The 13,504-nt window shown below is 34.5% G+C and overlaps 1 protein-coding gene across 5 annotated transcripts in view; it reads left to right on the forward strand.

Annotated features, from left to right (window-relative positions):
* Positions 1–13,504, forward strand: part of LOC111050274 (unconventional myosin IC) — a 79,759-nt gene that overhangs the window by 15,806 nt on the left and 50,449 nt on the right. For 2 of the 5 annotated variants that reach the window (XM_022336570.2, XM_039437084.1), the window contains exons 2-3: positions 700–739; positions 3,405–3,532. In XM_022336570.2, the coding sequence (XP_022192262.2) occupies positions 709–739; positions 3,405–3,532 (159 nt within the window). In that variant the 5' untranslated portion in view covers positions 700–708. Of the gene's footprint in view, positions 1–699; positions 740–1,712; positions 1,914–3,404; positions 3,533–13,504 lie in introns of those variants that run through there. The other 3 variants (XM_039437085.1, XM_022336573.2, XM_022336572.2) reach the window with 2 other exon arrangements.

Consider the following 13,504-nt stretch of genomic DNA (forward strand, 5'->3'; position numbering starts at 1 on the left):
TACGGATTCTAATCAAGTTAGCTTGATTAGATTGATTGTTCATTTCTAATTAATTTAGCATATTTAAATTGATTGAGTTTTCTGTTGAATCAGATTAGACATTGGAAAGTACGAAATAAAAATAATAATGGTACAGTAAAGGCTGTCGTAATAAAAATTGTTCAAAGTTGAAGAGATGCGAAATCTTCAGCACAAATCAATATGAATGGTTCTAGAAAGAATAAAGCCATAGGAGCTTCAAGACTTCATTTTTCATAAAAAAACTTTTTCATGGCAGAATTTGGAAGGATAATTGCATAACATTGAAATAGTATAATTTGATTAGTGCATATAAGATGAAAGACTGCCGAAGTTTGTGAGTGCTCTGTCATCTAAAAATAGGTCATAATGAATATTCAAACCATTCAATTAATTCTTGTCATGCCCTGCCTGCATTTCTTGAACTCAAATACAAAGAGATCAGTAATATTTCAAAAGTAGTCTTCTTCCCCACTTATGACAGTTATCAATAATTGACGGAACGAGTGCTTTATCAATAAGTTTTATAAAATAAATATAGGTGAAATAACTTTCCAAAAAGTGTAATACCTATTCGCGAGCTTTAGTAATATCGAGGCTTTCAACAATATCTTTGAGGATTGTATGCTTTAAGAACTATTCTTGAAAAGTGAGTAAATAATTCCTGTTTTATAATTACAGATCTTGAAGATGTTTGCCAAAAGGCTACAGAAAAGGAAGGGTAATGAAAGATAATAGATTATCAAGTTTGATCACTGATTTTTTCACGTTTGTTTTCGCTTTTCAATTCACTCTCACTCAGTTTTTGTGAATTGTTTTCTATAACATAAGTATTTAACAATACCCATTATCTGTAAATAACTGGGCTTTACATTATTAATTAGTTGGAAATGTTTCATCTTGTTTCTGGCTGTTATTCTAGTTTAATGTTAATTTATAAAATGTTTTCACTTGTATGATGCAAAAGGTGTTATGATTTGTCATTATTTTGAAGTGAACTCTCTAATCTCCAATTTATTCTGATTTTGTTGGCCGCTTTTTGCTTTATCTTAATAACGTCTCTGATCTCTCAGAAATCTTGTAAGATGTAGGCTATGTATGCTGAATTTATGGAAGTTTTCATCAACTCTCATTAATCTTTTTTTGACTGACGGTAAATTTAACTCTTTTTTCAAGTATTTCCTCAAGGGAATCACTGTTCAATATATCGATGGAAATTTCCTAAATTCGAGTTCAAAAGAAGGATTGATTGCAATCAGAAGGATGGTCTCTCAATTTATAACATTTTATTCTTTGTGCAGTATTTTCACTTGAAACCATAAACTCTTCACTCAGCTTCAATCAACCTAACTTACACCATTGGTAATACTTTTATTATAAAAACTTTTTATGTGTAATTTTTGAATACTAACCATTTGATAGGCCTGAATCTAATGCTTCTTTTTCCAAACACTTGAGGACTTGAACAACGTTACGTAATATGTGGGCTAAATCTGTTTCTTTCGAAACTCCCCCAATTACTTATTTTCATTGTGAATTATTTAACACCAACTCTCTTATCAGTACAGTAAACAGTGCTGTTTCCTCTAAGCCAATGGGAAGGTCGCAATGTCTGAATTTATAGTAATATCACATTTTTACCGACTAAAAACAGACTGCCAGTAGACTTTTAAAGCCTTCTTATCAGTTATAATTGTTGCCAGCTTTTGGCTTGAACTTGCAAGTCTACTTCAGTTGATTTGTGTCAGTTTTGGGAGTGTTCGTTCCGAGTTAATCTGAAATCTGATTCAAATATTTTAGTTGGGTTATGAACGTTTATCAACGTTTCTGTGGTTTTATCTGAGTGAATATTTTTTAGAGTTGAAAAATGGATAACGTTGAGTCGGAAGTAGATGGTAAGTTAGTTACAGAAAACTAATCAATCAATGAATCAGTGATTTGTTCTCACAAATACGCCCTATGATTTGATATCTGAATAGCATTGATTTGTCATTCACATTGTTCAACTGATAAAGATGCATATTTAAAAATTAAATATTAATCACAAAATCTTTTATAAGGCTAGATGGAATCAACCACCTCTTCATCAATGAAAATCACAAGAATACTATTTTATATACTAACAAATTGATTACAATGAATTTCATAATTTTGAATAGAAAAGAAACACTGAAGTCCTAGTGATTTTTGAAAACATCAAGTACCATTTCACACTGAAATTTATAATCTGGCATTGGATATTTTGGAAGGGCTTTGACAAAAATGAAGACTAACAATTCAACAAATTATTTTTTGCTGTTATATGTCATTCAGGTGTATATTATATTTGATTATTGTTGTTTTGAATTGCTTGAAAGTGAAACGTCTGCTTGATTGATTTCACATTTATCTGTCTCTTGATCTACTTTGTAATCAGCAACCTTCACAATGTGAGACAAGGACAATTTCTGGTCTCCACAGAATTCATAATATGTGGCTTCTATTTATTTCAAAATAATTTGGATCATTGATGTGTAATTTAATTTTCCTGTTAGATGTTTACTATTTTATACAGTAAACAACACTTGGTTATTTTATTGATCACGGCTAAGTGTTCTAGCTTTGATTGCTGATTCAGTTTCTTGAGGTACTTTTCTCCACTCACCAACTTTTTGAAAGCATGTGTTTTCAATTCTCACGCAATATTATATTCGTATAATTTTTATATCTTTCAACTAGTTCTAGCGTTAGGACTTCACTTGTAGAGTGCATGACTTTTTGATCATAAAGTAGTTGTAAAAATATTTGAAACTTTCTTCTTCACAAAATCACAAATTTGATAGAGTATTTTAAGGTTGATGCTCAATCCAAATTCGATGCTTCGTTTAATTAATTTGATCAATTATGCCAATATATACCAGCTTCTCACACTTTATGGAAATCAATATCTTCATTGCATGGACAAAAATCAATCACGAATCCTTCTTCAATAACTAATATAAAGTTCCTCATAATAATTTAAGGTGAATTCTTTACATATTCACTGTGCTGATGCCAAATATTAAACTACAACATGTCAACCCATCATTATAATAAACTGATGAACTATTCTCACAAGACACTGATGCTATTTGATCAAATTACATACAACCAAGATTATTATCAGGTAACCTCCGTATATTTAATCACAATTGAACAGTTCATCTTACCCGAATTTCTTCATCTTAACCTTCCAATTCATTGTCTCATCTCATCAAACTCTATTTTCATAATGGTCATTAAGCATTTTTCCTTCACCTCCTTAAATCTGAAGCTTTATCACTATCAAATTATCACATCTCTTAGTAGTTCAACTCCACCATGAACATTGAAAACTGAAATTTATGCAGTTATTGCTGACGTTGCAGGAATGGAGCGCTCTCTGCACGAAAGAGACAGAGTGGGGGTGCAGGACTGTGTGCTCCTCGAGGACTACACGTCTGAGAAAGCCTTCGTGGAAAATCTTCAACGGAGATTCAAGGAGAACTTGATTTATGTGAGTTTCATCCTATTTATTTTACTCAGTAAGAGCTTCACTCAGTTCAGTTTTAGAATAACATTTTGTATTAATTTTCCGACTAACGTTAGCTCAGTTTAGACAAAACAAAACTTTCATCTTGATTTTACTTCAACCCATTAGGAATTGGCAAAATGAATACAAAAATCATCAAATAAATATTATTATCCGTTCCCTATTGTGTTTCAATATTGGAAGAGGAACTGATTTTCGAGAAAACCCTTCCATTGAGTATATGTTTGATTGAATTAATGAATTCATTGGATTAATTTATTTATGAATGATTAATTGAAAAAAAGAGTAAAATTATAAAAATAATTGATTGTGGAGGGATGCTGAATATGATTTCACAATCAGGGATTCCTAGAAGAATATTTCAGTCTACTGTGTACTGATTCTCTTGAGAAATCTTCAGTAAGCAAGCTCTTACTATACTATCTATATGCCTCACTTTATAAATACCGTAGAAACTAATGAGAAATCCTTCAAGAAAGATATTCTCTCATAGCAGATGAGAGCTATCCCTGAGGGTAGCCTGCGTAATCTCATGTCTTCAAATGTTTATATTTTGAACAAACTCTCAAAGTTTCTCAGTATCGCCCACAATTCGTCATGCAAAACAAAATTTTAGTTTCAAAAATGAATTAGTGTGCAAATTCATCACACGCCGGCATCTCTAAATTGTCGTTTTAAGCGTTGACTAACGTTTTAATAGGGTTTGGGTTGACGTCAGTGGTGTGTGTAGTGGCGTATCCACATCACATACAAATGACACGCTCAGTTTATGAATAGACACTAGGGAAGCGCGTCTTTGAAACTAAACTGCCGTTTTATAATCGGAGGAAGATGTTGGCTCTGTCTGTTATGCAACCTACGTCACTTGATGGAGTTTTAGGTTACTAGTTTACTGATCATCCCTTCTTATCGCACTTACACTTACGCTACAAGCAGATTGTTTTCTTTTTAATCCTGTTCTTCTCCTCGATTTGCTATTTCATTCTCTTCTCCAACTTCATCAAGTGTAACTTCACTAGAGAGATCATCTCTCAATTTACTTCACACCTCTCTCATATTTTATACGCCTCAAAAAAGAATCTGAGCAAACCTAATCATGAGCATGGATTATGTAGGCTCTACTGTATAGAAAAGCAGTTTAAAAACTGGCATTTTCCTCAAAATGAAAGTCAAACTAACAGAATTCAAATAATAGAATTATTCATTTGTACAAATTTGTGTGGGCCTTATACATTACGAAAAGAATTTATACCCATCTGTACGATTTCAAAATATTAAACTTCTAAAAGGATGAAAATCCTTTTCGTAGTTCATCATCCTTCCAAGTGAATTCTTCTCTAATGTTCATTTACATTCCTGTCTACAATTTTCTATTTAGTGTTTTTTAGAATCTGTTTTATTACAAACTTTTCTGTTTAAGTCTCTAGTTCAAGAAATATGACAATACTAATTTCAAAATCCTAATTTCAGAAAGAATACATTTTCCAACTCTGACAAGATACCTTTTTCTGGTATAGAAAATGTTACAATACTGTTACAACCCTTACGACTCCAGTATCTCAATAATAGTATCTCAATAAACAAACCGGAAAGTCATAATTGTGTATTTTTAGAGCAAGTAACAATAAAATTGTAATAAGAACTTGATTAACAACTTAAACCTACTGTGTACGCTCACAGTTTTAAAGACAACTGGTACAGTAGTCTCAATCATTTTCTCTTCAAGTAAAACTCGTGATTTCAGTTACCCCCTTATTAGAAATCTATAACATCCACACAACCTACAATTTCCCAAAGATTGTCTTCAAAGTACCCGCATTAGAAATGATTCCGCACTTTCAAAAACATCCATCTGTTACTTTCTTTCAAGACCAACTAGACAGTAATCTCAATATGTTATCTTTTTTTACTACACGCGCTAGGTGATAAAACTAGAATAAGTGCATGTAATAATAGTGATCAGTGGTCTTTGGATTCGTTTGCTAGTGAGATGGAACTCCTCAGAGTGTTGAAGATCAAATAACCCAAAGCTATCCTACTTTAGTATAGTTGAACGGTGTTATATCACTGTAAATATAACTATACTTTTACTATCCAGATGCTCATTTAGTGTTCAAAGAGTCCTACTTTACGTGATCGGCTCTAAATGTCTTGCCGTGACTTTTAAAGCGGCATCTCACAGTTAAGCAATACCTGGCAACTTTCTATAGTCCCCGTTACTATATTTATATTTATTTTCCTTTATATATATATGGAAAAGCGTTTAATATTGTTAGGTCTGTAGCTTGTACAGATAGGCCTCCCTTTCCATTGACTGAGAAGTTAGTGATTCCTGTTTCTATACTTATATATTTCATTATTCTATAAAAGTAACAGCTAGAAATGTTACAATACTGTTACAGCTTGTACGACTTCAATATCTTAAACTAACTGATAAGTCAGAACCACTTAAAACCTGTGATGTGTGGAACTGGTGTGATCGACTTGACATAAAAAGTGATAAAAGTTCAAGGAGAAAATTTGACATCAATTTGACAAAATGATGAATTCGAGGTGGTTGAGTTTTAAGATGAGTTGTAGAAGGTGAATTGGATTGAGTTTTATGTTGATGGTTGTGCAAATTCGAAATTTTGTTGCAAAGGCGCAAAAGGTTGTGAACAGGACTAAGAAACACAGAATTATGTTATTGTATTGAACTATAGAATACACATTTCTAACTGGAAATTTCACACACTAATTGATTAAACCCAGCATAAGCAGTATTAGAAAATATAGGTCTTCAGGAAAACAAGTTAGGTATCAGTTAGGTACCAATTTTTTGTTCTGAATAAAATGTTTCAACTTCAATTGAGAGGTTGTATAAACATCGAAAAGCCTACTGATGAAATGAAATTCTCGTATGACGATTATTATATCAAATTATTGAAAGAAATGAAGAACTTGGATTCATTTTTGGATAGTTCAACATTGAACGTTTCCATTTAAAAGCTTGACATTAACTGCTTTCATTTCCATTTTCATATTTTTCCTCTTTATTTGTCTGCTATTCTCTAATGCTGCATGTGGGGGAAACAAACATTTTTCCCATCGATGATATTTTGATTATTGTAAAGTGTTTCTACTCTGGAAATAAATAATTTCAATTGAATATTCTCTTCATCATCTTTTCATTCATAAGTCTCGCTCCTTGTTACATTGTAGGTCAGACTTGGAATTTATATTGTAAAAACTTGATAGGAACTAGCTGTATGTACAAGATCATGTACCATCATTCGATAATATTACTTTTTAAAGAAGTAATCTGATAAAATCAGAAGCCCCTGAATTTCAGGTACGGTCAAAAACCAATCGATACCACATAGCACATACGGTAACGGTACCATCAGTTTCTAAAATAGACTGATGAAATCAGCCCCACAATCTCGTTCAAGCATCCTAAAACACGTTGTTGACCCACAATTTTTGAAAGAGCCGTTTCTGCGACAGTGTCGCAGGCAAAAACAAATGGCCGTTTGCCAAAATAAAAAATCGGATGACAACAGTAGTGGAGCATCGCTCTGAGGACTGAGGAGCAGTTCGTAAATTCAACTGGTCCGTAAACACCGCAATAATTTGTTAAGTGCACTACTGCAATAGAGGCGGATAATGGGACGAGGGAATGGAGGAATAATGCGAAAATGGTGGAATGGGGGAATGGGATGCCAACAACCTCCCGTTCTTTCCCCAAACGATCGTTTCCTGCTTTTGTCTTTGGACACTGCAAGAGAAAAGTGAATAATGATGGGAGGAAAGAGAGGAAAGTAGTTGGTGATTCACTCAAGAGAGAAAGAGAGTCAGTAATTTGGTGTTATCACTTACAGCTACTGTAAAAGAGAGATAGAATGACTAGGTGATGAAGAATTGGAGAAGAGAAGAGATGTGATCTAAGAGTAGAACAGTGATAGAATGTACAATACTTAAGATAAGGGGGGAAAGGAGCCTCTGAGAGGAAAGAAGAGACCAAAAAAATTGGGAGAGAGGAGCTATTGCAAAACAGATATAGAAGGATTAAATTAGATTAGATTTATTCATTTATACAGATTACAATATATTCTGACTTATATACAAATCTACAGAGCAAATATGGTGCAAAACTAAGAGCAGCTACTAATCACAAAAGAGATATAGGAGTGAGAAGGTTTAGAAGGGGTGAGATAGGGGTGAGAGGAACTACTGCGTGCAAAAAAGATATAAAGATCAAATGATTCATTTATTTAGAATAAGATATACTCTGGCTTCTATATAAATTCACAGAGCTAGGTATGGAGCGAACAGGGAGGAGCCACTGATAGCAAAACAGACATAGTGGTGAAAAGGATGGGGTGAGAAGAGGAAAGAACAAACATGAGCTACTTGGTCCAAAACAGAGTGACTGAGATAGAAAAATGCGGTGACTTTGATAAGGGGGAATAGGTAAGGGAATGGACTATAAGTGATCAAAGATTTAGGTGATATTTTCTGTAACTGGATGATACACATTGAAATTGTAGGTTGATCAATTTACTTATCGAGACAATAATAGCAAAACTGGGGAAGGGAAATGGGAGATAATGTTCAAGGGAGGAGAAGAGTTAGTTGGTGATGGAGTAAGAGGGAGAAGGAAAGAGAGAGATTATGTAGAATATAGATGGATTTTTTTTAAAAAGTGTGTGTGCTTGAGACAATGAGAGAAACATATAACTTGTGAGAGGAGGAAATAAAGTTGCTGATGAAGAAAGAGGGAGAAGAATGGAGAAAAGAGAGAGCATATGTAGAATATAGATAGAAATTTTGATGAAAGTGTGTTTGCTAGAGACAATGAGAGAAACTCATAAATTGTGTTATGACTTCCTAAAAATAAAGGGAAAAGAGAGATACGGTACTGATCAAGTTTGGAAATGAAATATAAATTTTTGTGGTTGTTGTAGCTACATGTGCAAGTTCAAGAAATTACTGTACTAGTATTGTACAGTGAACAGTGTCTTGTACGTTAGTAGTTGATTCACTGCACACACTCATGACATTGACAGTCATCATCATGGTTCGCTGAGCGTTTAGATGCTGTTGAAGAAGAAAGAGCAGGAATAGCATGAGAAGGAAATGGATCGGAGAAAATGAGATGAAGAGGAAGATGGTGAAAGAGAAAGGAGGAAATTGGATGTGGAAATAAAGAGGAAATGATTATATATGAAATATGTTAACAAACAAATGTATGGAAAAATGAGGAGAACTCATAGATAAACGATCTGGCCAAAATCATAGAGAAAACAATACTATCTAAATAAAAGGATATTCGTTTGTCTCTGCCGAAATATATTTATTCAATATAAAAAGTTGGTGAAGTAGTGAATTTAATAATGGAAGGAATTATCAATAAAAAAGAAGATCAAAAGACTTGTAAGAGATTAATATACTAGGAAGTGAAAATGAAAGAGAAGAAGAAGGAAAGTCATGGAACGGAAGAGTAAAGCTAGACGCGTGTCCCTGTTGTCCTTATCTATCTATTTCTCTCACTCTCTCTCTCTTTCTTTATCTCTCTCTCTCTCTGCTGTCGAAGGTCATGTACCGCTGCATTTCCATGCATACTTTATGTATACATGTCCTTATAGCGCTTCGCAAGTACTACGCGTGCGCATGAGTCATAAACTGTATGATAACTAAACATGTGCATGAACTAAGTCATGATTATGGTATGATGACGTCAAACTTGGTTGTACTTTTCATAGATATTTCTATTTTCAATCACCTACTGCAGTTTATTGTTAGTTTTTAACATTTTTTTATATTATTTATTTGAAATTATGTAAACTATTTATGTGAGATTAGCATGATTTCTAGAAATCTTGCATAACATATTCCAGAACCATCACATTTGTATATTGTCACAAAGTGAATTTTTGTGACGGATGGAGAGCCGTCGACTAATGCATAATTTAGCGAATTTATTCTGTTTTAGAATAGGAATAGGATCGACTTCCAGATATATTTTGTTAGATTTGCAGTTGTGCACACGCACATTATCACCATCGCCGTCAACCCCTTTAAATCATCAGCAGCGGATTCATCTAACCAGATATTTCCAGATCTTGTTTACCACTCGGCTACCGAGTTGAGTCGGTATCGCTCTTCATGAAATTTCTGGAATAGAAATATTGTTTACCGGCCTGAATTAGTGTAGCAATTAGTATCATTGTCATCATCTGCTGCACCCTTAGCATCAGGAGCAGCTGAGTCAAAACCCCGTCACATGACCAGTGGCGTGATCGTCTTTTCAGACTCTCATTGGTCAGGAAGCTCTTTTCCCCCGGCCTCCTAATTTTCAGCGACCCGGTGCAGCTTCAAGAAGACAAGGGAGAGGGCAGTTGTTCGGTGGTTGAGCGTGAGATCGGGTCGCGAATCTCCTCTCCTTACGACGTTACCGACACTAATTATTATTCTATCTTGTGTTAACGTAGAATATTGTAGGTCGAGTTCCGAACAACTCGGAGTTAGAATTCCCTTGTGGGTTTTTCTTTCTTGTCAGCTATTTTTTTCCCGAATTCGTATCACTGGGGGTGAACGAATTATTCTTGGTTTTGAAACCTGTAAGGGATCTCAAGTTTGAGCTACAAACAGTTGAGTGGGGAAATTTAGCTAGGCTCTTATAGCAGATTATTTTTGAGGGCTTAATTCTTAAGCCTCGACTCTGTCGCTTCACGACGTTTTTAATTAACTTATAATACGGGAAGTGAGGATCGGTTCGCTATTCTCCGTATCAGTATCCACGTCGATTCAGGTAATCGTATGTCAGGACTGGTAGTCCGTGTATTTTTCCTTCTCTATAGTAAGGTGGCCTTCAGTTTAAAGAGTAATTCTTCTCCATTGAATTTTTATTCTTGTAGGAAAATCCCTGTCCTTTTTGAGAATAGTTTTACTCAATTAATTTTTATTCTTGTGGGAAAATCCCTGTTCCTTTTGAGAAAAGTTTTCTCGATTAATTTTTATCCTTGTAGAGAGATTATTATCATTTATGGTAAATTTTCCTTGCTTAGTTTTCATACTATAGAGTGGCCCAGTATTTTAACTTTTCTTAGCAGTTTCTGACTTGCTGTAATTCCAAGTAGGAAAAGTCCAATCCTTTTCCTAGAGAACTCAGGTGCAGCTTGAGTTCGTCCTTGTCGAAGTTTCTAGACTGCGACGTCCATTCTCTTTCCTTCTCTTCACTTTCCCTATTCTAAAATCCTTCTAGCTCTCAGGTACAGCTTGAGGGCTTCCTCGCCGAAGTTTCTAGACTGCGGCATCCTTTCTCTTTCTTTCTCTTAATTCTTCCTGTGTTAAAATCCTTCCTGATCTCAGTTCCAGATTCGAGATCGTCCTAGTCGCGGGTTTTCAGACCCGCGAATCCTTTCTAAAATTCTTAGAAACCTGTCTTCTTTAATAGCAAATATTTTTTGCTGGTTTTCCCTGTGGAAAATTCACGAATTTTCCCGTGATCTCAGTTGCAAATTAGAGATCGATCTTGTGGTAGTCCTTAGACTGGCAATCACTTGGAAAAGTCTATTGAAATCTTTTCCTGAATTAGGAGTCTCTGACTCGATATTTTCCTTGTGGAGAATCCTGGAAGAATCCTTTCCTACCCTGACAACGACAGACTGTTGTCTTCCCGATATTATTCTACAGACTGTGTCTGTGAAAAATCTTTTCTATCCTCTCATAATAGTCGACATACTGACTATTAATTTAAAAGCGTTTCGGACGATTGAGAGTGATTCCCATACCCTTAAGGGCAGTTACAGATTGGCCCTTAATAACCGGCGCGCAGTCATCAGATTAGCGCGGAAATCCTGTTCAGCAGTTTCAGAATTGCTGAAGATCCTTTCGCAGCTGCAGGCTCGCGATTCAGAAATCCGACACCCGAAACCTTATCCTCCAAACTTTAATTACCACACAATTGAAATTGATATACTGTATTTGGCTAGCAGGTCCAGCTTGCTGAGAGCTAGAGCGCAATTCTCAGATTGCGGATTATTGAGCCGATATTTATTTGCTGTAGAGAATAATAATCTTATTATTGATTCTCTGTTCCCTATACCCTGTACCGTATACCTCATACCCTGCACCCTATTCTCTATAGCTTACACCCTATACCGTGCCCTATTTAACTACATCTTAAATACTACTAATAACTCCATAGTTCCGTCATACCTTTACCCCATAGCTCTCACCTTAAACCCCATAGAAAAACCACATCCCGGGCTTGCAGGTACAGCTTGCTCGCCGTCAATTCGCAGTTGGTTCAGATTGCGTACTACCTTTATAAATAGAATTATTGGTAGGGATCTGATAGTCAGATCCGTCTCCTTGTATAGGGTTATCTTAATCTCCCTTAACACCCACCCTGTATTCCAAAGGCCGAGGGCCGAATCGGCCAGCAACGGCACGGGCAAACACTCTTCCCCTGAAAGTAAAAATCTCGCGAAAGAAGCAGAGGGTAAAGAATCAGGATAGAGGGAGAAGTGTAGGTCCGGTAACTCCACCTGTCAGTACGGCTACTGACCCCGACCCATATCCGACTGTAGCTAGTCCGCGTTGTAGCAATACTTCGCAATTATTAGGAAACCTAGAGGGTGGAATAGGTCATGCTAATAATATGGAGCCTGTTCTATGACATATGACAATATATAACCATAGAATAGAGAAAAAATGGAGGAATTAAAAAGATAATCTTCATTATTTGACATGGTATAACTATAATACTCTTAAAAATACCAATAAGTAGTATTTTGATGATACTGAAGATTTGCATACCTTATTTTACTTTTTTTTACTATAGTCATTACTACAGACCTTCTCTTGCTTGAAATCAGCCTACTGAAGAATTGAATAAGGGGTTTATATTTTTCATAGAGTTTCTTGTTTGAAATTCTCTATCATGTCATTCAAATAATATATTTCTTGAAGGTTAACCGTACTTGATTTTTTATTTGAGTTTTGCCTGCAAATAGATAAATCATGTCTTATAGATCATATATATAACGATCTAATGAACCTCACCTGTCAGATACAGGCCTAGGTGCATTATGCTATTAATTAATAGAACTGAGTAGATGATGTGATTTGATGTTTTATTTAATATTTTATGTTTGATGTATTAGTAAACAGCAATTTGAATATCAGAGTATAAACTAATAAATAAAATTCCGGAAGACTTTATTAAGGATAAAATAACAAAAACCAAATTGAGATTAATAAAATCGTGGGTAAAACAAAACTATTATTTTAAAATTGAGAATTGAGTTACCTGAATCACCAATTTTTGGCAATATTAATTGTGTAAAAATTATTAAAACTCGACAGTTTTTATATTATTTTTCTGTGCATCTATATCTAGTTTATCAAGTACTTGATTATTGATAAAATTCAACATCCATAGATTATTATCCATCAACAGAATTGTATAATTTTTACTGCTTCTAGTAGATTCAAGAATATATTTCTTATTTTTATAACTCGTGGCTGGAGCTGGAGCTCAAGGCTTCTTTTTCCAGTCTCGCAAAAAAAAACTAATTGTAATTATTATTATGATTATTTTATTTGTAAAAATATTGCTTGTATTTGGCAATAAATTCATTATTCATTCATTCATTTGTAGATTCAGTGATCGGTATACGTGTGAAATCAAGATTCAAGATTCTTGAATCTCTCTCTTGAATCTTGAAATCGAATGTCTTGATCATCAAAATAACAGTTGTTTGTTGTTGAATGGAGCATTATTTGAATACGTGAATACTTAACAGGCGTAGTACAGTTAGATTGTTATTATGTAGGTTGTAGGAGAACAAGCAACTATTGTTTCACGAGATAAGAGTATCTCTACCTGCTGTGAAGCTGGTGAACTTGGAAATTTCATTCATTAGTTCATGGTAATTTACAAACAAT

The sequence above is a fragment of the Nilaparvata lugens genome, chromosome 10 (assembly GCF_014356525.2).
Source record: "Nilaparvata lugens isolate BPH chromosome 10, ASM1435652v1, whole genome shotgun sequence".
NCBI classification, from domain to species: Eukaryota; Metazoa; Arthropoda; class Insecta; order Hemiptera; family Delphacidae; genus Nilaparvata; species Nilaparvata lugens.